Source organism: Oncorhynchus mykiss, chromosome 25, assembly GCF_057628025.1.
Source record: "Oncorhynchus mykiss isolate SJ-2025 chromosome 25, ASM5762802v1, whole genome shotgun sequence".
NCBI classification, from domain to species: domain Eukaryota; kingdom Metazoa; phylum Chordata; class Actinopteri; order Salmoniformes; family Salmonidae; genus Oncorhynchus; species Oncorhynchus mykiss.
Window position 1 is genome coordinate 17,673,450 of NC_143046.1, and position 27,810 is coordinate 17,701,259.

At 47.5% G+C, this 27,810-nt stretch overlaps 1 protein-coding gene across 1 annotated transcript in view; it reads right to left on the minus strand.

Moving 5' to 3' along the window:
- gpc4 (glypican 4) overlaps positions 1 to 27,810 on the minus strand; it is a 64,253-nt gene that overhangs the window by 25,852 nt on the left and 10,591 nt on the right. Inside the window, exon 2 of the mRNA XM_021583465.3 lies at positions 2,800 to 2,958. Within this exon, the coding sequence (XP_021439140.1) occupies positions 2,800 to 2,958 (159 nt within the window). The remainder of the gene's footprint in view (positions 1 to 2,799; positions 2,959 to 27,810) is intronic.

Sequence of the window (27,810 nt, forward strand, 5' to 3'; positions counted from 1 at the left end):
AGAGAGAGCCTCGTGCGCTGTACACCCCACCCAGGGAGAGAGAGCCGCCTGAGCTGGACACCCCACCCAGGGAGAGAGAGCCGCCTGAGCTGGACACCCCACCCAGGGAGAGAGAGCCGCCTGAGCTGGACACCCCACCCAGGGAGAGAGCGCCGCCTGAGCTGGACACCCCACCCAGGGAGAGAGACCCGCCTGAGCTGGACACCCCACCCAGGGAGAGAGAGCCGCCTGAGCTGTACACCCCACCCAGGGAGAGAGCCGCCTGAGCTGGACACCCCACCCAGGGAGAGAGAGCCGCCTGAGCTGGACACCCCACCCAGGGAGAGAGCGCCGCCTGAGCTGGACACCCCACCCAGGGAGAGAGAGCCGCCTGAGCTGGACACCCCACCCAGGGAGAGAGCCGCCTGAGCTGGACACCCCACCCAGGGAGAGAGAACCGTTTGAGCTGGACACCCCACCCAGGGAGAGAGAGCCGCCTGAGCTGGACACCCCACCCAGGGAGAGAGAGCCGCCTGAGCTGGACACCCCACCCAGGGAGAGAGAGCCGCCTGAGCTGGACACCCCACCCAGGGAGAGAGAGCCGCCTGAGCTGGACACCCCACCCAGGGAGAGAGAGCCGCCTGAGCTGGACACCCCACCCAGGGAGAGAGAACAGTTTGAGCTGGACACCCCACCCAGGGAGAGAGAGCCGCCTGAGCTGGACACCCCACCCAGGGAGAGAGCGCCGCCTGAGCTGGACACCCCACCCAGGGAGAGAGAGCCGCCTGAGCTGGACACCCCACCCAGGGAGAGAGCGCCGCCTGAGCTGGACACCCCACCCAGGGAGAGAGCGCCGCCTGCGCTGTACACCCCACCCAGGGAGAGAGAGCCGCCTGAGCTGGACACCCCACCCAGGGAGAGAGAGCCTCGTGAGCTGGACACCCCACCCAGGGAGAGAGAGCCGCCTGAGCTGGACACCCCACCCAGGGAGAGAGAGCCGCCTGAGCTGGACACCCCACCCAGGGAGAGAGAGCCGCCTGAGCTGGACACCCCACCCAGGGAGAGAGAGCCGCCTGAGCTGGACACCCCACCCAGGGAGAGAGAGCCGTCTGAGCTGGACACCCCACCCAGGGAGAGAGAGCCGCCTGAGCTGGACACCCCACCCAGGGAGAGAGCGCCGCCTGAGCTGGACACCCTACCCAGGGAGAGAGAGCCGTCTGAGCTGGACACCCCACCCAGGGAGAGAGAGCCGCCTGAGCTGGACACCCTGGACTAATGGTTCAGACGGAGAAGAGCACAGCAGGGCTTTGTAAAGGTATCCAACAACTAACAGCTCTGAGAGACAGGCCACAGACACAGAACATACGCGTGAGACCGAGAGAGAGAGAGGGCAGGCTAAAGCAGCCACCACATTCCGACATGTCACATTCTTGTTCACATCTGGCTGCAATACACATACTCCCTGTTAGACTATCCTGCACACACTCATTTACAGCACCAACCTGGGGAAGAAGGAATCAATTGGAAGCTGGGGATGATTAGGTGGCCATGATGGTATGAGGGCCAGATTGGGAATTTAGCCTGGACACCGGGGTTAACACTAGAGGTCGACCGATTATGATTTTTCAACGCAGATACCGATTATTGGAGGACCAAAAAAAGCAGATACTGATTAAATCTGACAATTTTTGTTATATATATATATAAATGACCAACCTTACGATAAGTGCATTGGAATCTTTAGTGGACGGAGAGTCAGGACACCCGTTTTAACATCCAATCTGAAAGACGGAGTCCTGCGCAGGGCAATGTCCCATTCACTGCCCTGGGATCTACTTGGTCTCCCATCCAGGGACCAACCCTACTTAGCTTCAGAGGCAAGCCACCCGTGGGATGCAGGGTGGTATGCTACTGGCTTTTATGTACAATATATACACTTGAAAGATTAATTTATATCCCAACACTCCATCTCACTCTGGAGCCTAAAATAAATCAGGTAAATTATATCCTTTTCAGAACACTGCCAAAATGGACCTCTCCCTCTCTTTCCAGCATAACTAATTCATTTGAGGGTTGGGTACTGCGGGTGCATGAAAGTGTGTGTCTGGAGAATATCCGACCAGGCATCCTCTAGCCTGCACCTACAGACCCTCCTCAACCAGCAGAGGCAATAGCCAGAGTGGTGACGGGGTTCGATGGAGGACAGGAGGTCTCAGGGGCCAAACTGTCCCGCTGCCCTCTGTCAGTGACACAGCATTGTCACATGTTCCCCATGCACTGCCTCACAGTAGGGCAATCACAGTCAACATGATCCAGATATTTTTACACACACACAGAGAACAGGAAGTGTGTCAAGTGAAAGAAGGCTGGCTCTGGGTGTGTGGTCCGTCAGAGCATGCATGCCTCTCTCCCCCCAGACAGTAGGGCGAGAGGGGATTGGCCAGAGGTTGCAATGTCTGATACTTTGAGAGACAAGTGGACCGGCCAACAGAGACGGGGTGTCTTTGCTGCAGGCTGCCAATGCACAGGCAGGTTTGAGTATCAGTCAAGGCCAACACTGCACACGCGCTGCTGCTCTGGGGACTGGGACAGGACTCCGTGCTGCTAAGGGGGGTGGGAAAGGATGCCGTGCTGCTCTGGGGACTGGGAAAGGAAGCCATGCTGCTAAGGGGGCTGGGACAGGACGCCATGCTGCTATTGGGACAGGAAGCCGTGCTGCCTAGCAGTGGAACATAGATGGACTGATACAGTAGGAAGGTAGGGGTGTGAGTGTGCGTTCAAGATTTTGTTTGAGCTTGTATAGGTGCGTTTCAATCTTACGGTCAAAGTGGCTGTGCCTCTGTTTGAAGGTGCTCTGTAGGTTGGTGCTGAGCTGGGAGACGGGGGCCTTCAGGTCCGAGTGGCTCTGCTGACTCAGCTTCTCCTCCATCTCCAGCGTACAGCATGAGTATTCCTGGGGACACACCTTCAGATGGGTTCCTAGAGGCGCAGGGAGAGAGAAAACACTGATATACACAAACCAAGAACAACCATCATAAAGACAATTCACAAAGCACAGTTACACATCGTGAAAAACTGCTCGTTTCCTGTTCGTTACGTGAGTCAGGTGCCATGTTCTCACAGAAGAAAATAAACCATGTTAAGTAACAACAAAACATCGAATTGATACAAAATACATTGGTGTGGCGCACCACACCATTGTCTACTTGCCCTTAATTGGGCAGTCCAATAATATCACATAACATGCGGTATCCCAGGTCTCCCTGCTTCATGCAGCAGGTACAGAAGCAGACTCTGGAGAAACACCTACCCAAGAGAAAGAAAAGGTTTATGCTCCTCACAGTGACCTCTCACAGCACCCGTCAGTCGAGACGTTATACCACAAGCTTCAGCAGCTGTGTCATGTGGGAACAATACACACCAGCGTGCACACTGACAGGAGGAGGAGGGGAGAGACTGCTAAAGACAGGCTTGGTCCGGGGAGGGAAGTTCGAGGGCGGATGTTAAACAAGTTTAACAACCTGACATCTCTAAGTGCTGACACCCCATCCGGTCAGTCTCTCTTCTAACCCTCTGCTGTACAGAACTGACAAAGAGTGGTCAAAGTGGACACAACAGCGATTTATGGCATGGGTCGGAGAGGCGTAGAGGCAGAGGGTCGGAGGGGCGTAGAGGCAGAGGGTCGGAGAGGCAGAGGGGCAGAGGGTCGGAGGGGCAGAGGGTCGGAGGGGCAGAGGGTCGGAGGGGCAGAGGGTCGGAGGGGCAGAGGGTCGGAGGGGCAGAGGGTCGGAGGGGCAGAGGGTCGGAGGGGCAGAGGGTCGGAGGGGCAGAGGGTCGGAGGGGCAGAGGGTCGGAGGGGCAGAGGGTCGGAGGGGCAGAGGGTCGGAGGGGCGTCGAGGCAGAGGGTCGGAGAGGCAGAGGGGCAGAGGGTCGGAGAGGCAGAGGGGCAGAGGGTCGGAGGGGCAGAGGGTCGGAGGGGCAGAGGGTCGGAGGGGCAGAGGGTCGGAGGGGCAGAGGGTCGGAGGGGCAGAGGGTCGGAGGGGCAGAGGGTCGGAGGGGCAGAGGGTCGGAGGGGCAGAGGGTCGGAGGGGCAGAGGGTCGGAGGGGCAGAGGGTCGGAGGGGCGTCGAGGCAGAGGGTCGGAGGGGCGTCGAGGCAGAGGGTCGGAGGGGCGTCGAGGCAGAGGGTCGGAGGGGCGTCGAGGCAGAGGGTCGGAGGGGCGTCGAGGCAGAGGGTCGGAGGGGCGTCGAGGCAGAGGGTCGGAGGGGCGTCGAGGCAGAGGGGCGTCGAGGCAGAGGGGCGTCGAGGCAGAGGGGCGTCGAGGCAGAGGGGCGTCGAGGCAGAGGGGCGTCGAGGCAGAGGGGCGTCGAGGCAGAGGGGCGTCGAGGCAGAGGGGCGTCGAGGCAGAGGGGCGTCGAGGCAGAGGGGCGTCGAGGCAGAGGGGCGTCGAGGCAGAGGGGCGTCGAGGCAGAGGGGCGTCGAGGCAGAGGGGCGTCGAGGCAGAGGGGCGTCGAGGCAGAGGGGCGTCGAGGCAGAGGGGCGTCGAGGCAGAGGGGCGTCGAGGCAGAGGGGCGTCGAGGCAGAGGGGCGTCGAGGCAGAGGGGCGTCGAGGCAGAGGGGCGTCGAGGCAGAGGGGCGTCGAGGCAGAGGGGCGTCGAGGCAGAGGGGCGTCGAGGCAGAGGGGCGTCGAGGCAGAGGGGCGTCGAGGCAGAGGGGCGTCGAGGCAGAGGGGCGTCGAGGCAGAGGGGCGTCGAGGCAGAGGGGCGTCGAGGCAGAGGGGCGTCGAGGCAGAGGGGCGTCGAGGCAGAGGGGCGTCGAGGCAGAGGGGCGTCGAGGCAGAGGGTCGGAGGGGAGTCGAGGCAGAGGGTCGGAGGGGCGTCGAGTCAGAGGGTCGGAGGGGCGTCGAGTCAGAGGGTCGGAGGGGCGTCGAGTCAGAGGGTCGGAGGGGCGTAGAGTCAGAGGGTCGTAGAGGCTGAGGGTCGGAGGGGCGTAGAGGCTGAGGGTCGGAGGGGCGTAGAGGCTGAGGGTCGGAGGGGCGTAGAGGCTGAGGGTCGGAGGGGCGTAGAGGCTGAGGGTCAGAGGGGCGTAGAGGCTGAGGGTCGGAGGGGCGTAGAGGCTGAGGGTCGGAGGGGCGTAGAGGCTGAGGGTCGGAGGGGCGTAGAGGCTGAGGGTCGGAGGGGCGTAGAGGCTGAGGGTCGGAGGGGCGTAGAGGCTGAGGGTCGGAGGGGCGTAGAGGCTGAGGGTCGGAGGGGCGTAGAGGCTGAGGGTCGGAGGGGCGTAGAGGCTGAGGGTCGGAGGGGCGTAGAGGCTGAGGGTCGGAGGGGCGTAGAGGCTGAGGGTCGGAGGGGCGTAGAGGCTGAGGGTCGGAGGGGCGTAGAGGCTGAGGGTCGGAGGGGCGTAGAGGCTGAGGGTCGGAGGGGCGTAGAGGTTGAGGGTCGGAGGGGCGTAGAGGTTGAGGGTCGGAGGGGCGTAGAGGCTGAGGGTCGGAGGGGCGTAGAGGCTGAACGCAAAGTTGCAGCTGCAATAATGTTATGTTTTTCTTTCTTTTTAAAAAGGTGGTTGTTGGAATTTGGGAAGAACACAGTGATCCTTTCACTCCGCCCAGGCTCCCAACGGCCTGTTTGGTTTTCCCCAGCCCAGCCATCCGCTTGCTCAACAACTCTGGCCCTGGTGGTCTGCAGAACAGGCCACTCTGCTGGCGCTACTAGCACCACTAAACACACTACACCAAACAGTGTTACAGGCACCACTACATACACCGGCTCCAATGGCACCCTATTCCCTACATAGTGCAGCACTTTAAACAGGGCCTGTGGTCTAAAGTGTATTATGCCTAAGGACAAGTGTGCCATTTAGGACAGACATGAAATCAACAGGTCACTAGATTCTAACAGTAACTGACAATTAAAAAGACTATTGCCACAACAAAATGTGAACTGTGTAATCAGGCCTAGTATATAAAACAAGAGTTGAAAATATACCCACTCCCTGACCATCACGTTGTGGATGTTCACAGTGTGTATTGGTGTGATGTATGAGGACTAAACTACCTTTGTACCACCACTAGAACAGTGTGTGTCTAAGCAGCGCTACACATGTCAGAATTGTGTATGCCAAGAGACGAGTGTGGACTTGAAGAACTACTGACGTGAAGTACACACACACACACACCCCACACAACTCATGCATAGTGCACACTGTAAGGCTCCCACAAACACCAACAATTTTTCCACAACAACTTATATGATTCAGAAGGTGGAGAGAGAATGTTGTCACAACCCCTTGGTTGGTTGAAGAATATAACTTCTATAAGGCCTCGACCTTGCTAGCTAAAACACCACACCCAGAGAAACAGAGAAGCATCACCACCTTTCAACCCTAACCCCCCCACTCTTGGGATCAAGCCCAAATCAGACTCAACTTGACCCCCCCCCCCCCACCACCACATACTGCAAGAGCGGAAGAGAGAGTTGGCAACCACTACCTAAACACATTCACACATCACATCACACATAGCTCTTTGTACCAGATGATTGGAGAGAGCAAAGTAAGCAGTGAGTGCATGCGCACAGACACACAAAACATGCACACACGTACACACCTCCTCTAAGTGAAACAGAGATTCTGCCTGTATTCCACCAAGGCATCCCTCCCTCCCTGCCCGCCTGCAGTACAGGACCACAATCTAAAGGCCTTTATCCATGTGGAAAATGTCTGGAACCAAAGAACACAAATAAAACTGAGATGGCCAATCTTTCACAGGAATATCTGTACAAATGTCACATTGTTAGCTCACGGGCTAAAGTCTCTGAAAATGTTCTCGTATTAGTTAACGCATACTTTGGGAAAACATTAGGGCGGCCAACTTCTCCAACCCCCGCACAGAAACAGGTTGTAAAATTGGGACAAGAGTATACGGTTCAAATAAAAAAAAAGGGAAAGCTTGGCCTCATTGCAAATGGCGCCATGTTCCCTTAAAGTGCACTACTTTGGAGCAGAGCCCTATGGGTCCTGATCATAAGTAGTGCACTATAGGGAGCCATTTTATAGGAAATCCTTGACTGGACTACCTAAAGTTTAGTTTCTAAAGGTAGGATCTTGCATGAAACATTTTAGTCACCACAAGTCTATGCATACTATATAAAAATAACATGCATTTCTCATCAATAGGCAGTAGTCAATATTGAGCAAAAGTCTTCCAAAACAGTTGAGTCATGGGGTCAGAGTCAAAGGTTAACTAAATAAACTAGAATGCTCAACCTTCCTTTACTTGGAGATTAATTCATTCTCCATTTCGGAAGGAACTGGTGCAATAAAATCTCCTGTTTCTAGTTTCAGGTGGAACTCCGATAACATGGAAATATTCAAATTTATAATGAATAGAGGTTTTGTAACGAGTGAGAAATGCCTGGCATTTGTGTAGATCTTTGTTCGAGTAGATCTTCGCGTTATCTGGCAAGTGAACTCACTCGGTGCAAAGAAAAGTGGATTTCATATTTTTCTGAATATTCTCTGGTGTTTGGTATTTCACCTGCAACTGGAATGAGGCGATTAGAAGACACTGTTGCCTTCCAAATCGAGAATGAAGTAAAAACGGCCAATTAAAGGTTGGTTTCCTATATTGTCTGTGGACCGTCAGCTCAACCTCAAGGACAAGCTTTAGATGGAGGGTTGAGTCTGCTTGGCGACATACAACAACTCCCAATTAACTGGGAATCCCAACAAACAGCGAGCGGGTACATTGTTCAGGTTGTCAATCAGAAGGAAAAAAGGAGGGTTATTTATGTCAGTCAAAACATGGGAGCCGTTAATAAACAACATGATACTGTGTCATGGCATTCATCAGCAGTCCACTGCTTTCTGCTTCTCCTTTGTGGTTTCCACCACCAACCTCTTTAAACGGCTCATAAAATAAGTCCCTTCCCTTTGACGTTCTCCTGTCTGCCCCTTTACACTGGAGGAGGAGGAGGACGTTCCCCTGCCTGCCCCCCAGAACACTGGCTTCTCTGGTGAGGAGGAGGGGTGGTGTGGGGGGAGGTGAAAATGCCTTGTGGACAAAACCCAGATTAGACGACACATCACCCCCTCTCCTCTGCCTGGCCTGCATCATGTGGCCCAGGACCAGACAGACTTCAGAGCAGGGAAACCTCCACCTCTACCACCACCCTGCAGGCTTAACCAGAGGGGTCAAAGGTTAACAGCCACTCCTGAGAGAGAGGTCCTGTCCTCTGACCCCTCTGTCCGCCAGCCAGCACATCCACAACTAACACACACAAATCGCCTTAAGACACACGCATTAACAACCATAGATTCACATAAACACATTAACAACCGAAACACACCAACGACCATAGATACACATAGCACATGCCATTCACACTACCCATCCACATACAAACATTAAACCACATGTCACACTGAGTCAGAAGTCAAATTCCCCAGAGGATTATTTCCATCCGCACCCTGCTGAACTCCAGTGACCACAGAGAAAGACTGCGGTGTTCATTTTAGCAGCTATTTTAGATCTAGTTTTAGTTGACTCACGCCTGGGAGCTGTGTAGGAGGGACAGCTGGGCAGATCCACTCAATCACACTGCGCAACTGAAAGACGTTAGTTGTGCCAATGAGAGGATTGCACTATGCAAAGCCATGCATGCTTATGATTGGACAAAATACGTCAACTAAAACTAAATTTGTCAAATCATTTTTTTTCAAGTCCCAACTTTTACCAAAAGAAAATGTGTGATATTTTGTGGGGAGAAACAGAAGGGCATGAAATCTAATACCAGTTGAGGGAGAAAACAAGGTAGCAAACTAGATAGCAATTAGGTTATTTTAAGAGTTGTCCTCTTATATAGTTCCAGTCATGTTGTCAGGTACTCTTCCCCTGCCCCAATCTCATCCATCACTCTAGCCATCACTCCACCCCGCCTCCCCCTGGAACACACGGTTTGACCACCCCGCCTCCCCCTGGAACACACGGTTTGACCACCCCGCCTCCCCCTGGAACACACGGTTTGACCACCCCGCCTCCCCCTGGAACACACGGTTTGACCACCCCGCCTCCCCCTGGAACACACGGTTTGACCACCCCGCCTCCCCCTGGAACACACGGTTTGACCACCCCGCCTTCCGCTGGAACACACGGTTTGACCACCCCGCCTTCCCCTGGAACACACGGTTTGACCACCCCGCCTTCCCCTGGAACACACGGTTTGACCACCCCGCCTTCCCCTGGAACACACGGTTTGACCACCCCGCCTTCCCCTGGAACACACGGTTTGACCACCCCGCCTTCCCCTGGAACACACGGTTTGACCACCCCGCCTTCCCCTGGAACACACGGTTTGACCACCCCGCCTCCCCCTGGAACACACGGTTTGACCACCCCGCCTCCCCCTGGAACACACGGTTTGACCACCCCGCCTCCCCCTGGAACACACGGTTTGACCACCCCGCCTCCCCCTGGAACACACGGTTTGACCACCCCGCCTTCCCCTGGAACACACGGTTTGACCACCCCGCCTTCCCCTGGAACACACGGTTTGACCACCCCGCCTTCCCCTGGAACACACGGTTTGACCACCCCGCCTTCCCCTGGAACACACGGTTTGACCACCCCGTCTTCCCCTGGAACACACGGTTTGACCACCCCGCCTTCTGCTGGAACACACCTTTGAAGTGCCCTATGTATTTTTCAAATTTACTTTTGGGGATTTTCAGGGACCCGTTTCTTTATGAGATACATATGAAGCCAATGTATGTTCACGAGCCAATTATTGCTGCAGTAGATCAGGCTTGAACTACAATGGACAGGGCCAGTCAGGTTTCTAGGATCAGGAACCAATGCTCCACTCATACGGACATAGCTGGACTACCATTAATACACCCATTTTCATGGGAGGGTAAGAGAGAGCACCCTCTGTAAGCTGAAACCATTAGAGCTTCAACTTCTCATATGGAGATAACCAAGGCAGGGTATTAGCTTCTCCTCCACTTAAGTGCTTTTAAAATACTGGAATGACAGGTTTACAGCAATTTTGCCAACCCAATAATGCATTTCAGGTCTAATTGTCAAAAGAACAGCTTCGGGGAGCCCGGCTTTAACCAGGAGTTTCTGAACAAAATGGTGGGAAGCACATCATTACTGTGCCGTTTTCACTTTCTCTTCACGAGTTAAGGCAACAGTCAGTCTAAATAGAGAAGCACTAATCTATTTCAACTGTGTTTCAAATAAACTACAATTGTCTCAGACACCTAATGATAAGAGGAAGACATTTCAGATCATTGTTCACTGGTTATCTGAGGGGGTCTTTGGATGTCAAATGGCATCCTAGGTGACCATTCACTATGGCCCTCTCCTGTGTGACCCTGGCAGTATTAAATGCCCAACATGCAGCTGGCGTCAGCAAGCAAATGATTGGCCGGACAGAAACCTCCCCTCTCACCAGGAGGAGGTGAGCTAACGAGCAGGATATCCCACGTCGCACAGACATGCTGACCCTCACAGGCGGTCGGCCGGCGGGAAGACGCTTTCAACACGCAGACACCCCAGCCAACTCAGAACTCGACTCTTCCGCTGGAGGCTACATTCCAAATGGTATCCTGTTCCCTTTATAGTGCACTACTTTTGACCAGGGACCGTAGAGATAGCTGGACACACTATAAAGGGAATAAGTTACCATTTTGGATGCAGGCCAACTCGGGTCATCCCTGATAGGAACTCTGTACTCTCCATGTCCCTCTGCTGTGGCCAGTCATCATGATCCAAGTCAGAGACAAATACATTCAAATTAGCATCATGTGTTGGTACCTAAATATACATTGATGGTGAAACGAGTTGTATGTCTTGGTAGCGGCTATAAAAATATACACCCACTATACTGATTCATGTGGGTTCCAGAGGCAGTTTCATTGATTGAATTCAATCTTTCATGGAGCCATTTTTTTGAGTCATGTTTCATAGCAGTGCTCCTAATTTTTTTTTTTTTAAACACCTCACTGCTCTAATTAAAACAACCTTTCCAGACATGCCGCTACAAACTAACTCGTACAATAGCAATGATTAACGGCGATGGGTCATCTCCGACCAGACGTCGGTCACAGCTACTGGTGTGCATCACCGTATGGTAATGGCTGCCTGCCTTTGTGCTAAAAGTGGCAGAAAAACAGCTCAACTCCAACACCACAGAATTACATGAAGTAACTTAATTTAATATCTGTGAAACAACCATCTTAAACGAGACGTGTGGCTCAAATAAACCAACTTGTCAACACTGGTGGGAGAGTGGTAAAGTGAGAAATGTTAGCTTTGCTTGTAGCTGAGGAACGCTCAACTAGGTTCTCTTATATCAAGGTCACGCAATTTGCTAGCAACAACATTGAGTCACCATCAGTCGATGGTTGTGGCCCTTCCACGGGGGGCTGAAATTCATACGTTTAGTAAAAACGTATAATACAACCAACTTTTTCCTCATTTGTGTTGATCAACAGGAAATGTAGTGGCCTTGACGTACTAAGTAAGCCGAGATTCAATTGGCACAAGAGCATTTGTGCAATAGAATTTGCGCTGAAGTTGAGCAACACAAATGAGGGGAAAGTCTGTGGTTGTATTCTATAAACATTTTTATTAAAGTATGAATTTCAGCTCATGGCGGAAGGACCGCAGTTGTACAGGACAAACAGTACATTTTCAGAATGTACATTTTTACAAGTACTGACTGACTCAATGTTGCTAGTAAACACGCAACCAGTTATCAAAACGCAACTCCTCCTTGATATAAGAGAACAGAGTTGAGCGTTCCTCAGCTACCTTGCCTGTAACATGTGCTTTGACTGGCCTGCTTATATCCATTTAGAAGAATACACAACATTCCCTTAGGGGATCAGGAGTTTTGGTTAAGGAGAATTGAATTTGGAGAGGGAGATATTTTACAGTTAAGCAGCCAGCCACAAGACCTTGGAAAGCACCGATGCAAAATGATGTTTCCTTAAATAAATCAGGGATTAAAATCTCTTCCAAAACACAGCTGTCCAAATACGTAAGATTGTCTTTTCGGATGGCATTACATTGATAAGAGAGAGACGCATGTACAGAGGCCAGGGTGGAACCTCATTACAAACATGACAAGTATATTTTCTGTTTACCAGCACCACAACATGGCACTGACACAGCAACAGGCTGGTAACAGGTTAAAAACCAGACTGCTGACAGCCATGGCATTTCCTACGGCTATGGAAAAGACTATCAGCAGGCTAATATATTACATTGTTGAAGTACTGCCCGAGTTCAAGAAAAACAACCGCCAAACGTAAAATAATCCAAACAAACACACAAAAAAGTACACACACACACACAGAGACCCATAAATCCTAACCCCCTGCCACCGGAGAGAGTCCATCTCTGATTGCTAAACCAGTCATGGCCTCTCCATTTGTGAACATTCCAAAATGATATCATCCATGAACATTTACTCAGAAGGCCCAGGGGAGATTCCACAACATGGCCCTGGCCTCCCGCTCTGTGTCCGTTTCCCTCTCCCCTTCAGCTCAGCCCTCCCCAGCTCCACCTTAGTCTCCCAACACAAAATCTCCCTGCCGGCCACTTCTTCCCAGGTCAGCTCCCTGTCTATACTACATCCCAGGTCAGCTCTTTGTCAATGATTTAGCTAGCTCCGGCATTTCCTCACAGATACGTTAATAGAAAGTCGACTAGATACCAACACTTACCACAGGGAGTACACGCAGTCACATCAAACTATTATAAGTAACTAGTGGGAAAATAAAGACTTGTCTTTGTCCCATGTTTATAATTGTATCAATATCTAGTAATGGGTAACTACTATATAGGGCCCATCTTTGTATCGGTGACCTGTAAAGCAGCATAGAGAAAACATAGTAATGCACTAATTTGGAGCTATGAAACACATTTACCTCAAGACTGAGGGGTTAGTTTAGAGCCAGCAGAGCAGAACTTCAGGAGAGCTGGACTAACTCCTAAATGGCACCGTATCCCCTATATAGTACACTACTGTGGGCCACTGGTCAAAAGTAGTGCACTATATAGGGGAAAGGGTGCCATTTGGAAAACAACCCTGGACTGACTGGACGGTGTTGGTTCAACTGAGCAGAGCAAGGTTGAGGTGGTAGCAATTAAACTTCCCCAAATACTAACCCTCACTACGGCCTCTATGTACAAAACGGTGAGAGGCCAAAGGAGTGAGAGAAGGGAGAGAGCGATGGAAAGAGAAAAAAAGGGAGTGGACTAACCAAAATGAGGTATTAGCAGGGAGTTAAGGAGAGATGAAGGAGTGTGCCATTACATGGATGGGAATAAACATACATTTGAAAAAAGAATGGAGGTAACGAGAGTAAGGAGAACCGAATCGTGTTTTAACGTTAATCTTACTTAGACAATTAGATATTGGCCAATGTTAACAATGGTATGAAATTATAGTAGTTATAGTAGTCTTTAGTAGTAGTGTTACTAGCTAGTGCTGGATGATATGGCCTAAATATCATCTCCATTTTTTCTACCTCATGGGGCGAAATGTATGTGAGTGAGTGCGATTGATATACCTCTCGATTATAATCTTTATTATAATTATACACTGGATTTCAAACAGTCCACAATAATCTAATGAATTCAGGGCATGTGAAATTATACCTAGACTAAATATAGGTCTTCCACAACCATAAGACCTACTATAGATATACATTTTTTTAAAGTGTCACTTTCTGGGGCGACCCGACCGAATTCACATAGAAATATGTGTTATAGATATGATTCTCAATGAACACAAATCTAAGAAGCGGTAGATATGTTCTATGTGCACTATTTCTTTGCTTCCTGTAAAGTTTGGATTGTGTGTTTTACACCAGCTTCAAACAGCTGAGAATATATTAGAGGTTTAGATAGTACAATGACTCCACACTATACTTCTTTGTTAAGTGAAACTGAAATTAGGCGAACTATTAACATTTTTAGCAATAAGGAAATGGTGAAGCGATTTCTGCGTAGTGCATCTTTAATAATTTTATCAAAATAGTTTAACCTGCTTTTTTGCAATAATCACTGATCTGGCTTTCAAGTCTATGAAAATGCCCCTATTTGTTACAAATTTAACCAGAACCATGCATAATGCACATTCACTAATAATGACTTACTTGTGGAAGCAGGCATTATAGAACATTAACACAAGTCTCAATCACTCAAGCGCTAGTAAGAAGCAAGCTAATCTTTATATCTCAAGTTTAGACAACTTGGATGTATTTGCTCGCTAACAAGTGAAAACAGTGAATTGTTATGAACACACCCTTCTGTCCGTCTCCAACTGTTTGAACAGTATGCTAGCCTGTCCACTTTATGTTGAAATCAAGTGGCTTCCCGTATTTCTCTAAATGAGAATGAGTTGCCAATTACATATATAATTGTGTTTTATGCTTATTGCACGTTTATTAAACACAGACTAGACAGCTAGTATAACAGTCTGGCTAAAATGCTGCTAGCGTGACAGAGCATTCATTTTCCATAATCAATGTTAATTTATACTTCCGTTTTAGTAGTGTCTGCTCCGAGCACAAGCTGAGGAGTTGAGACTTAAAAAGGGCATCAATAGAAAGGTTAACTCCTCTATTACAGTAAAATAATGTCTGTGTGTTTCAGTGTCCATATGACCCATTGTGTTGGACCAAGCCTCAAACGCAAATAGCGAGTTGAAACTGCTTGTCTCAGAGGAAGAAGTGATCTCCCATCTTTGTTGGCGTGAGGGGCAGGAGGAGGGCTTGGTGTGTGTGTAAACCACAGAGGAAGAGGCGTAGCGAAAGGTTTTATTCTCCCCAAAATCTGTCAAAAATAAGCTCACTGTTTCTGTGGCCTTATTTTGGACAGAAGCTTGTCACCTGCCTTCGGGACAACGACTCCCATTGTTAGGGTGGTGACATGAGCATCTCGCCATTATATACAGATCTCTGGTGTAAATGGGAAGGTGAAGACGGCACAGAAGGAACGAAGGAGATGAGACCAAAAAGACATGAGAACAAACCTAACATAACCTAAAATCTAAAAAATAAAAACTTTGATTCCTACGATACAGGCATTTGGAATATTGAGTAAAAACATACATTTGAATTATTCAATATATATCACCCAGCCTTACCACCAGCAAGAGAGCCAAAGACACTGGCCTCAAAGGGTGAGCAAAGCCATGAAAAAGCAATCAGTTTAAACTGAAGGGTCAGAACCCCCAGCACCTATTAAAGCAACAAACATATTGTATCCTTGGGAGGGTGGGAGGACACACACGTCATGCTAAACTAAAAGTTAATCCAAGTCAGTCCCGTCAGTCTTTCTTCCAGATATCTGTTGAGTTTTCTGATCTAGTGCCGCTCTACCGGGGATTCCACATTTATAGCCTGGGCTTGTGCTAAAGAGAGTATGTGTGTACACGTTATCTCCCCACATTCGCAGACAGGCAGAGGTTCTTCAGACAAAACGCAGAGGGCAAGTTACAGCACAGCTTGATCCCAAGGGAGCAGGAGGAAAAACTGGGCACAAAATACCTTCCCAACTAGTCCCTCCCTCTTTCCACTGACTCAGACTTTAAAAGAGAAAACCCCTCTTTACATAAAGCCAAGTGCTTTTACCATGGGAGCCTTGCACAAAAACCATGTTGTACTGCTGTCAGAAAAACAGACTACTGTCCATGAGATTACACATTTAAAAAGTTTGCTCAGAAAACCAGAGAAATGTGAACTTTATAGGCCAGTTATACTTGACTGTTTCTATAGTACACAAAGACAGTGGCCAGTTATACTTGACTCTTTCTATAGTACACAAAGACAGTGGCCAGTTTATTAGACACACCCGGTAGTACCGGGACGGACCCCTCTTTGCCTACAGAACCGCCGAATTTGTCGGGGAATGAAGGGACCTAACGTATGCCGGGAAAACATTCCCCACACCATTACAGCCTGTACTGTTGACACCAGGGAGGATGGGACCATGCCAAATCCTGGCTGCCATCAGCATGACACAATAGGAAACGGGATATGTCGGACCAGGCATCGTTTATCCCACTACTCAATAGCCAATCTGTGACAAGGACCGACGAGTTGTGTTCCGAGATGCCGTCCTGCGCCGTTATTCGTCTGTATGTGGCCCGCCTGTTAGCTTGCACAATTCTTGCCATTCGCCTTCCACCCCTCATCAACGAGCTGCTTTTGCCCACAGGACTGCCTCTGACTGGATGTTTGTTTGTCACACCATTATAGGTAAACCCTAGACACTGTCGTGAGTGTAAAGCCCAGGAGGATGGCCGTTTGAGACATGAACGAGGGCCTGGCACCGACGATCATATCAGTCGCTTAGAATGGGCAAAACGAGTGACCTAACGTTCAATCTAACAGTAACTGAATGCCTGTACCTTTTTTATATAGCAAGTCATGGCCATGTCTGTAGGAGCGAACCATTCTCATGAACAGGGTGGTGTACCTAATAAACTGTTAGAGTTAGGCGGTATACTGTGGTATTTGTAAATAGTCAAAGGTTGGTTTTTCAATACTGTCAACACTAATATTGGTTTTGCCCATGCAGCAAACTGAGTAGCATTTTGCTGGGATGTCTGTCCTGCAGTGTCAGTGTCTGACAAAATAGTGTGTCAGACACTGTATTGAAATGCGCTCATTAGCATTTAATCAACATTCACCATGGAGTTTTACATGTACTTGTTAGCATTGATAACCTTCAAATTACAGAGGCGCAGTAGGGGTTGAAAATAGCGCCCCTTGTGTTCAGTGCCAGTAATAGTGGATATTCCCGGGTGGCACAAGGTCGGTATGAAGGTATGACAATCTGGATACCGCTCAAACCAATACGGAGTGTACATGGAAAGTCATTTTCAACCCCCCACAAACGTCACTGTCCGTCAGGTGAAGAAGCATTTGGAAGGTTTAAAAATGTGAACACAAACATTTCAGTCTTGTCAGTAAATGATGAAACGGGCCCAGGGATAAACAGCCCCTCAATGTTTATAACAGACGTCCAAAAGCAGCTGAACTGAGATCCACCAGATGTTGGGACAGGAACAGGACAGCCTGCTGCGGCCGCCCGGCAAAGCCCCCCAGGCTGAATGAGGTCAGGTGCAAGATCAGGTTTCTGGGCCCTCAAAAGCTACAAAAGGCCAACAATGATTCTGATATACCTGTTGGGCTTTGGGGAAACTGACACCAGACAGGGTGGTGGGATGGAAACCAGTCATAGCCAACTGTCAAAGAGCGGAATAAATAATAAACCTAAAGCTTTAGTCATGACCAACCAATTCTGTCCCATTCCAAATTATATAGAGTGGATGTGTCAATAAATCACTGCGACTATGAGATAGGTCTAGCCTTTCCAACAATGTAACATGGTTCTTGTCCCAAATGGAAGTCTCCAGTTTCCTCACAAAGCCTCGTTTTTCTTTCAGGGAAAACTGCCATCCTCAAAACTTACCGACCGAATGATTTGTAGCTTTTCAAGCCTTTATTTAAAAAGCAAGGGAGTCTTTGAAGAGCCTTTGGTTCTAATTGAAGTGCCTCGGCCAGCAGGACTTCTGCCGATGGTTTGTTCATGTTTTTTTGATGGGGTTTTGATGACCTCGTCAGTCAAATTTACAGAGCCTTGTGAAAAAGCCAAGACAGAGACCCTCCTACAGCTTGGCTGGAAATGAGAAAACATATTTAAAGCAGAGGACCGTGTTTGTTTTTTTCCAGATCTCAGATCATTTGTTTATTATATGTTCAAAAGCCTGGAGCGGAGTAAGGGATTGGGTCATTAGGTGACTTATTAGGCTAACTATGCTTTGGAAAACTCAGCTTAGTGTTAGTGGGAGCCTCATTGGTGGGAGTCTTGATGCAGGCCTTGGGAGTAATTAGCAAGGATTAGACCTCATCTGGCCTGGACCCAGCACTGGGGTTCAAGCCCAAACACGCAGGCGAGTCCCTAGCTTCAGGCCTTCACGCACGCTGCTCCCCAACCACACAGGTCTGTGGCAAATACAAAAACCTTGATGTTATCGTCCTCATGATCTTCATAACAATCCAGAAATCTTGACTGATAGTTCCTGCATGGTACTTCATTAGAGCTTCATGTCTTGGTCTCTCCCTGGCGCTCACATTAGGGTTGGGCAATATGGCCAAAATATAATATCACTGCCTGATAGTGTTTTATTTCTACATATGATTTATGGGTAGCGTTTCATTTGGCTTTTTCCATTCTAATTGTTTCTACTGATCAACCAAACTTCAACCCAATGATAGGTTACTTAACTGTCAGGTAGCTATTTGTAGAACATGTCATTGGAATCAATACCCCTGTATACCACCCAACCCATAGTGAGCTCCAAAAAGTACTGTGACACATTTAGTTGTTTTGGCTCTGTACTCCAGAACTTTGGATATGAAATTATACTATGGACTATGAGGCTTAAGTGCAGACTGTCAGCATAAGTAGACCGTATCATCCTCATATTGGGTGAACCGTTTAGAAATAACAGCACTTTTTGTACATAGTCCCCACATTTTAGGACACCGAAAGTATTGAGACAAATTCACTGTATTAAAGTAGTAAAAAGTATTTGGTCCCATATTCATAGCACACAAGGACTACATCAAGCTAGTGACACTACAAACTTGAATGCATTTTTCGTTTGCTTTAATTAGGTTTCAGATTTTTCACCAAACAAATGAATGGTAAATAGTGTCATTTTGGATTCCCTTTTATTGTGAATACGAATAAAATGTTTTAAAACACATCCACATGATTACGGATAATCCTGAATGACTCGTGAATAATAATGAATGAAGAAGTTAGATGCACAAATCTCACACACACCACCCCCCCCTCCCCCCAAAAAAAGTTGGGCAGGTCAGTCCCCATCCTCAGAGTTTGGGATCAGCGCCAGAAGTCCTTCCCCACTCCTCACAGCTGGCTGAGTGACACCACCACTGAGTGATCTCAACACAAAAGACACCACGGCTCAGATATCAAGGGAACAACAAAATACAACACAAAAGGAATTTCAGCAGTGAAAGAAGAGGCACTATGGAAAAAGGCTAACATAACAACGGCTGTAAAAACCATTGGCAGAGGAGCAGCAGAAGATCTGACTGTGACAATACCAAACGACAACTCATATTGAGGCATGACAGCAAAGCCTGGGGGAGAAGTGTGTGAAAACGACAGCAGCGGTCTGTTTTGGCATGAAAATCATCTGGAAGCCTTCCACACAAAGAACCCCTGAGGAGTAAATAGTGGAGAGAGGGGAGGAAGGAGGGTATAGAGAGAAGGAGAGAGAGTACAGCAGGGTATGGAGAAGACGAAAGTAGAGGAGCAAGAAAACACTAATAAACCATTATGGAGACAAGGAAAAGACTGAGGGAGATTCACTAAGGCAGCAGGACAGAGAAAGAAACAAAACCCCTCTGGATTTGTTAGAGCAGCTCCTATGAGCTGAGTGGGAGGGGAAAGAGTCAGGGAAACATGAAGTGATATGTCAGCCGAAGCGAAGGGGGAAGAGAGACTGCCGACTTAACAGCATGCAAACAGGACGTGTTAACAAGGAGTTTGAGGGGGCGCTCCACGTCAAGCCAAAGTGTGGAAAGCCACAAACCCAGATTTCTCACAGCTCTTCTCAGGAGGAGGTGTGGGCCCGTAACCATAGAAATAAAATTCTGATTATATGGCCGTATACAAACTCTCAGTAGTACTAGCTAGAGAACAAACTACAGAGCAACAAGCCAAACTGGCAGACACACATGAGCCTTCGATTAAGGTCATGGTCTGTGTGCCTCAGTAAGTCACTCTGGGCCCCTCTTTGTGGTAGTTCCCAGCTCCAGGGACCCTGGGTGAGGGTCTTGGTGGTCCTGGGTGAGGGTCTTGGTGGTCCTGGGTGGAATGTTGCAGGGAGGGAGGCAAACTGGCCTAAAAGGGGGTGCCCCATTGTTCCAACACACTGCATCCACCCCCCCACTGATCTGATCTGTCGCTCACTGGGGCAGCGGGGAGGGTGAGGGGGCAGCGGGAGGGTGAGGGGCCAGCCGTCCGGCATAAGGGAGGTTGAGAGATGGCAGCGTGACCACTACATCCTTAGAACACAGTGCCATTCCACCGCTGCAACTGATTTAGCACAACAAATGCTGCCAATTTGAATGGCATGTGTATTCCCATTAATCCCAACATATTATATTAAAGAATCAACATGTGGGAAAAATAACATAAGTTCAACACCAGCCAATGTGGCCAAACAGGTCAGACCTGAAATCCTTTAGCTACCGGACAAGACCGGTAAACCTACCTACAGGTACTATGCTTTTTTGGTTCAGGTCTGTCAGGTGGAATGCTAAGACAGCCCATAGCTGAAATCCAAATGTGACCCCATTTCCTACAGAGTGCACTATGGAACCTGATTAAAATGTAGTGCACTAGGTGCACTGAGTCCACAACAATGAAGCAGTTCACTTGTTTTTGTGTTTCTGTTTAGCTTAATACTGGGGTTCGGTAAGTCTCAAGTAGAGACTAATTAATCGGAATGGCCGATTTCAAGTTTTCATAACAATCGGAAATCTGTATTTTTGGGCACCGATTTGCCAAATTTTAAAATACCTTTATTTAACTAGGCAAGTCAGCTAAGAACACATTCTTATTTTCAATGACGGCCTAGGAACGGTGGGATAATAACTGCCTTGTTCAAGGGCAGAAAGACAGATTTTCACCTTGTCAGCTCGGGGAACTAATCTTGCAACCTTACAGTTAACTAGTCCAACACAATAACGACCTGCCTCTCTCGTTGCACTGCACAGGGAGACTTACGTGAATGCAGTAAGCCAAGGTAAGTTGCTAGCTAGCATTAAACTTATTTTATTAAAAACAATCAATCATAATCACTAGTTAACTACACATGGTTGATGATATTACTAGATATTATCTAGCGTGTCCTGCGTTGCATATAATCTGACTGAGCATACAAGTACCTGACTGAGCGGTGGTAGGCAGAAGCAGGCGCATAAACATTAATTCAAACAGCACTTTCGTGCGTTTTGCCAGCAGCTCTTCGTTGTGAGTCAAGCATTGCGCCGTTGATGACTTCAAGACTATCAACTCCAGAGATGAGGCTGGTGTAACCGAAGTGAAATGGCTAGCTAGTTAGCACGCGCTAATAGTGTTTCAAACATCACTCGCTCTGAGCCTTCTAGTAGTTGTTCCCCTTGTTCTGCATGGGTAACGCTGCTTCGATGGTGGCTGTTGTCGTTGTGTTGCTGGTTCGAGCCCAGGGAGGAGCGAGGAGAGGGACGGAAGCTATACTGTTACACTGGCAATACTAAAGTGCCTATAAGAACATCCAATAGTCAAAGGTTAATGAAATACAAATGGTATAGAGAGAAATAGTCCTATTATAACTACAACCTAAAACTTCTTACCTGGGAATATTGAAGACTCATGTTAACCTCTTGAACCTATAGGGGCGCTGTGTCATTATTGGATAAAAAGACGTGCCCGTTTTAAGCGCAATATTTTGTCACGAAAAGATGCTCGACTATGCATGGAATTGACAGCCTTGGAAAGACAACTCTGACGTCTCCAAAACTGCAAAGATATTATCTGTGCGTGCCCCAGAACTAATGCAACAGGCGAAACCAAGATGATGTTTCATACAGGAAATGCCCCGGATTCTGAAGGCGCTGTGTTCCAATGTCTCCTTATATGGCTGTGAATGCGCCAGGAATGAGCCTGCGCTTTCTGTATATTCCCCTAGGCGTCTGCAGCATTGTGACGTGTTTGTAGGCATATCATTGGAAGATTGACCATAAGAGACTACATTTACCTGGTGTCCCGCCCGGTGTCCTGTGTGCGTAATCAGTAAGTCCATGCGCGTTCCATTTCTTCAGAATTGAAAGTAAACTGCCACAATGAATTTTATCGTCGATAGATATGTGAAAAACACCTTGAGGATTGATTCTAAACATCGTTTGCCATGTTTGTCGATATTATGGAGTTAATTTGGAAAAAAGTTGGCGTTTTAATTATTATTATTTTTTTTCTCCTTATCCAAACGTGATGAACAAAACGGAGTGATTAGTCGACACAAATAATATTTTTTGTAAAAACGGAACATTTGCTATCTAACAGAGTCTCCTCATTGAAAACATCTGAAGTTCTTCAAAGGTAAATTATTTTATTTGAATGCTTTTATGGTTTTTTGTGGAAAATGTTGCATGCTGAATGCTAGTCTTAATGCAATGCTAGGCTATCAATACTCTTACACAAATGCTTGTTTAGCTATGGTTCAAAAGCATATTTTGAAAATCTGAGATGACAGTGTTGTTAACAAAAGGCTAAGCTTGAGAGCAAATAGATTAATTTCATTAGCCATTTTCATGAATAGTTAACGTTGTGTTATGCTAATGAGCTTGCTGATAGATTTACACAATCCTGGATACAGTGGTTTTTTCGTAGCTAAACGTGACGCAGAAAACGGAGCGATTTGTCCTAAACAAATAATCTTTCAGGAAAAACTGAGCATTTGCTATCTGAGAGTCTCCTCATTGAAAACATCTGAAGTTCTTCAAAGGTAAATGATTTTATTTGAATGCTTTTCTGTTTGTGTAAATGTTGCCAGCTGAATGCTAATGCTAAATGCTACGCTAAATGCTACGTTAGCCATCAATACTGTTACACAAATGCTTGTTTTGCAATGGTTGAGAAGCATATTTTGAAAATCTGAGATGACAGTGTTGTTAACAAAAGGCTAAGCTTGAGAGCTAGCATATTTATTTCATTTCATTTGCGATTTTCATGAATAGTTAACGTTGCGTTATGGTAATGAGCTTGAGTCTGTATTCACGATCCCGGATCCGGGATGGGGAGATCAGAAAGGTTAAAAGGAACCACCAGCTTTCATATGTTCTCATGTTCTGAGCAAGGAACTGAAACATTAGCTTTCTTACATAGCACATATTGCACTTTTACTTTCTTCTCCAACACTTTGTTTTTGCATTATTTAAACCAAATTGTTTCATTATTTACTTGAGGGTAAATTTTATTGATGTATTATATTAAGTTAAAATAAGTGTTCATTCAGTATTGTTGTAATTGTCATTTTTTTAAATGTAAAAATTGTCTGGTTAATCGGTTTCGGCTTTTTTGGTCCACCAATAATTGGTATCGGTATTGAAAAATCATAAATCGGTAAACCTCTATTCTCAAGGTTTCACAGAAATCCCTGGCCTTGAGTAGGGAACATGACACCAGTTGGTTTGTTTATTAGTTAATTATTGAAGATGTTAACAGTCATGGAGCAGAAGAACACATATATACAAGCTGCCCAGACTAATGTCCCAGTTCCCCTAGACTGCTCTTATCTGCTGAATGTTATGGCAATAACAAAAGCTGCTATTTACCAAACCATAAAGACGCAGAGCACAAACCCAGCCAGCAAAGATATTCAGGAAGTAGATCTCACACTCCTCCACTGCTAAGCGTCTTCAGCTCACTCACAGGCCAATGTGCTGAGGTCATAGCGGCATTGAGTTTCAGTCAATTCTCCGGACTGATTATGAGCGGGATGTTACTTCAGCAGAAAGTAGGGAGGGAAAACAGCCCAAACCTTTTCCTCTTGGACTTTGATCCTTTCCATTATCCCGTACCTGAGGCATGACATCACCGCCAGTGTAAACTGAAACAGATTTTTAGCTTGAGGAGTAGAAAGAGAGAGAAGTGCAGCGTGGTGCCTGGCCCTGGATGGAATGAAGAGCTGTTGACATGGTAGATACCCATCTGGTCGGTGTTAACCGCTCTGTTTTTTGCCTCTTTTGAAGAACTTGTCCCCCCTGCCACCGTGCAGCAAAGCACTTGACACATTATCCCCCCAACATCTATGCCAGTGATCGAGCGCCAATGGCAGCAATTTTATCACCCCCAACCCACACCTCATCCCTCTGTAGCAGACAGGCAGGGTACTCCCTATAGAAGTACTAGGGCCTGAATGTGGTGGAAGCTTTTAACCTTGGCAAAGTTCTGTGAATTCAGCCATGAGGTGTCCCTGATTGTTTAGAGTAGACGTTTTACCCTCAGTAAGGTTCTATGCATTTCTTGGTAGAATAGAAAGTAATGTGCTCATAACGTACGTTCTACTTTATAATAACAGATACCACAAACTTCAAAATGTGCCAGTAGGTCACAGTTACCATAAAGGTTGGAAAGACAGACCATGGTATAAAGCAACTATTTAACAATGGACTCTGCCGTTACTCCCTATCTGTCAATGCTTGAGCATCGATGGGTTTTCCATTACAGTTTTTTTTTACATTAACCTAAAATATTAGTCAGAATTCCAACTAAGCTCATGGATTTAATTTGCATGGTTAAACCGTTTCTGTGTCAAGGGCTACATATACAATAAACAGTGTATTCCACCAATCACTGATTTATGGCCATTTAGAGACAACGGCTATATAAACACTGCTATTTCAGTGAGGCAGAGCCTTCCAGGGACTTCTCAAATCGCCTGGAATGTAGCGTAGGAGGATGGAGTATACTTAAATAATAATACCCTTGAAATTGGAGTGTACTTAAATAATAATACCCTTACTGATTAATCGCTGGGAGGAAAGGGAGAGTGGAACTGGAGGCAATGAGACAGTGTCATGCATACAGTGCATTCGGAAAGTATTCAGACCCATTACCTACGGACATGGTCCCACAGTTGACAGTGCATCTCAGAGCAGAAGCCATGATGTCAAAGGAATTGTCCGTAGAACTCAGAGACAGGATCGTGTCAAGGCACATATCTGTGGAAGGGTACCAAACCTTTCTGCAGCACTGAACGTTACCAAGACCGTGGTGGCTTCCATCGTTCTTAAATTCAAGAAGTTTGGAACCAGCAATTGGGGGATAAGGGCCTTGGTCAGCGAGGTGACCAAGAACCCGATTGGCGCTCTGTCAGAGCTTTAGAGTTCCTCTGTGGAGATGGCAGAACCTTCCAGAAGGACAACTATCTCTGCAGCACTCCACCAATCAGGCCTTTATGGTAGAGTGTCCAGACTGAAGCCACTCCTCAGTAAAAGGCACGACAGCCCGCTTGGAGTTTGCCAAAAGGCAAAACTTTTCTCTGGTCTGATGAAACCAAGACTGAACTTTTTGGCCTGAATGCCAAGCGTCACATCTGGAGGAAATCTGGCATTATCCCTAAGGTGAAACATGGCAGTGCCAGCATCATGCTGTAGGGATGTTTCTCAACGGCAGGGACTGGGAAACGCTTCAGGATTGAGGCAAAGCTGAACGGAGCAAATCACAGATAGGTCCTCTAAGAAGTCCAGAGTGCTCTGGAGCAGTTTCAGACTGGGGCGAAGGTTCACCTTCCAACAGGAAAACGACCCTAAGCACACAGCCAAGTCAACGCATGAGTGGCTTCGGGACAAGTCTAAATGTCCTCGAATGGCTCAGCCAGAGCCCGGACTTGAACCCGATTGAACATCTCTGGAGAGCAGAGGTCGACCGATTAATCGGAATGGCCGATTCATTAGGGCCGATTTCAAGTTGTTTTCATAACAATCGGAAATCGGTATTGTTGGGCGCCGATTTCCGATTATAATATTTTTTTTATTACTTTTTTTTTATACCTTTTATTTAACTAGGCAAGTCAGTTAAGAACACATTCTTATTTTCAATGACTGTCTAGGAACTGTGGGTTAACTGCCTTGTTCAGGGGCAGTACGACAGATTTTCAACTTGTCAGCCCAGGGGATCCAATCTTGCGACCACACAGTTAACTAGTCCAACGCTCTAACCATTGCACTCCACGAGTAGCCTGCCTGTTACACAAATGTAGTAGAAGCCAAGGTAAATTGCTAGCTATCATTAAACTTCTTATAAAAAACAATCAATCATAATCACTAGTTACAACTACTGATCCAGTTTAGCAGGCAATATTAACCAGGTGAAATTGTGTCATTTATTTTGCTCATTGCAAACTAATTTGCCAGAATTTTACGTAATTATGACATACATTGAAGGTTGTGCAATGTAACAAGAATATTTAGACTAAGGGATGCCACCTGTTAGGTAAATTTCACTGAAATAGTAAACGTTTTGTTATCGAAATTTTAGTTTCCGGATTAAATCATATTAATGACCAAAGGCTCGTATTTCTGTGTGTTATTATGTTATAATTAAGTCTGATTTGATAGAGCAGTCTGACTGAGCAGCAGCAGGCCCGTAATCATTCATTCAAACAGCACTTTTGTGAGTTTTGCCAGCAGCTCTTCGCAAGCACAGCGCTGTTTATTACTTCAAGCCTATCAGCCTAATGGCTGGTGTAACCAATGTGAAATGGCTAGCTAGTTAGCTGGGTGTGTGCTAAAACTGTTTCAAACTTCACTCGCTTTTAGATTTGGAGTAGTTGTTCCCCTTGCACTGCAAGGGCCGCGGCTTTTGTGGAGCGATGGGTAACAATGCTTCAAGTGTGGCTGTTGTCTATGTGTTCCTGGTTTGAGCCCAGGTAGGGGCAAGGAGGGGGACCGAAGCTATATTGTTACACTGGCAATATTATAGTGCCTATAAGAACATCCAATAGTCAAAGGTATATGAAATACACTGCTCAAAAAAATAAAGGGAACACTTAAACAACACAATGTAACTCCAAGTCAATCACACTTCTGTGAAATCAAACTGTCCACTTAGGAAGCAACACTGATTGACAATAAATTTCACATGCTGTTGTGCAAATGGAATAGACAACAGGTGGAAATTATAGGCAATTAGCAAGACACCCCCAATTAAGGCGTGGTTCTGCAGGTGGTGACCACAGACCACTTCTCAGTTCCTATGCTTCCTGGCTGATGTTTTGGTCACTTTTGAATGCTGGCGGTGCTTTCACTCTAGTGGTAGCATAAGACGGAGTCTACAACCCACACAAGTGGCTCAGGTAGTGCAGCTCATCCAGGATGGCACATCAATGTGAGCTGTGGCAAGAAGGTTTGCTGTGTCTGTCAGCGTAGTGTCCAGAGCATGGAGGCGCTACCAGGAGACAGGCCAGTACATCAGGAGATGTGGAGGAGGCCGTAGGAGGGCAACAACCCAGCAGCAGGACCACTACCTCCGCCTCTGTGCAAGGAGGAGCAGGAGGAGCACTGCCAGAGCCCTGCAAAATGACCTCCAGCAGGCCACAAATGTGCATGTGTCTGCTCAAACGGTCAGAAACAGACACCATGAGGGTGGTATGAGGGCCCGACGTCCACAGGTGGGGGTTGTGCTTACAGCCCAACACCGTGCAGGACGTTTGGCATTTGCCAGAGAACACCAAGATTGGCAAATTCGCCACTGGCGCCCTGTGCTCTTCACAGATGAAAGCAGGTTCACACTGAGCACGTGACAGACGTGACAGAGTCTGGAGACGCCGTGGAGAACGTTCTGCTGCCTGCAACATCCTCCAGCATGACCGGTTTGGTGGTGGGTCAGTCATGGTGTGGGGTGGCATTTCATGTCCTCCATGTGCCCTCCATGTGCTCGCCAGAGGTAGCCTGACTGCCATTAGGTACCGAGATGAGATCCTCAGACCCCTTGTGAGACCATATGCTGGTGCGGTTGGCCCTGGGTTCCTGACTACTGAGCCTCATTTTGACTTGTTTTAAGGACATTACATCAAAGTTGGATCAGCCTGTAGTATGGTTTTCCACTTTAATTTTGAGTGTGACTCCAAATCCAGACCTCCATGGGTTGATAAATTTGATTTCCATTGATCATTTGTGTGATTTTGTTGTCAGCACATTCAACTAAGCAAAGAAAAAAAGTATTTAA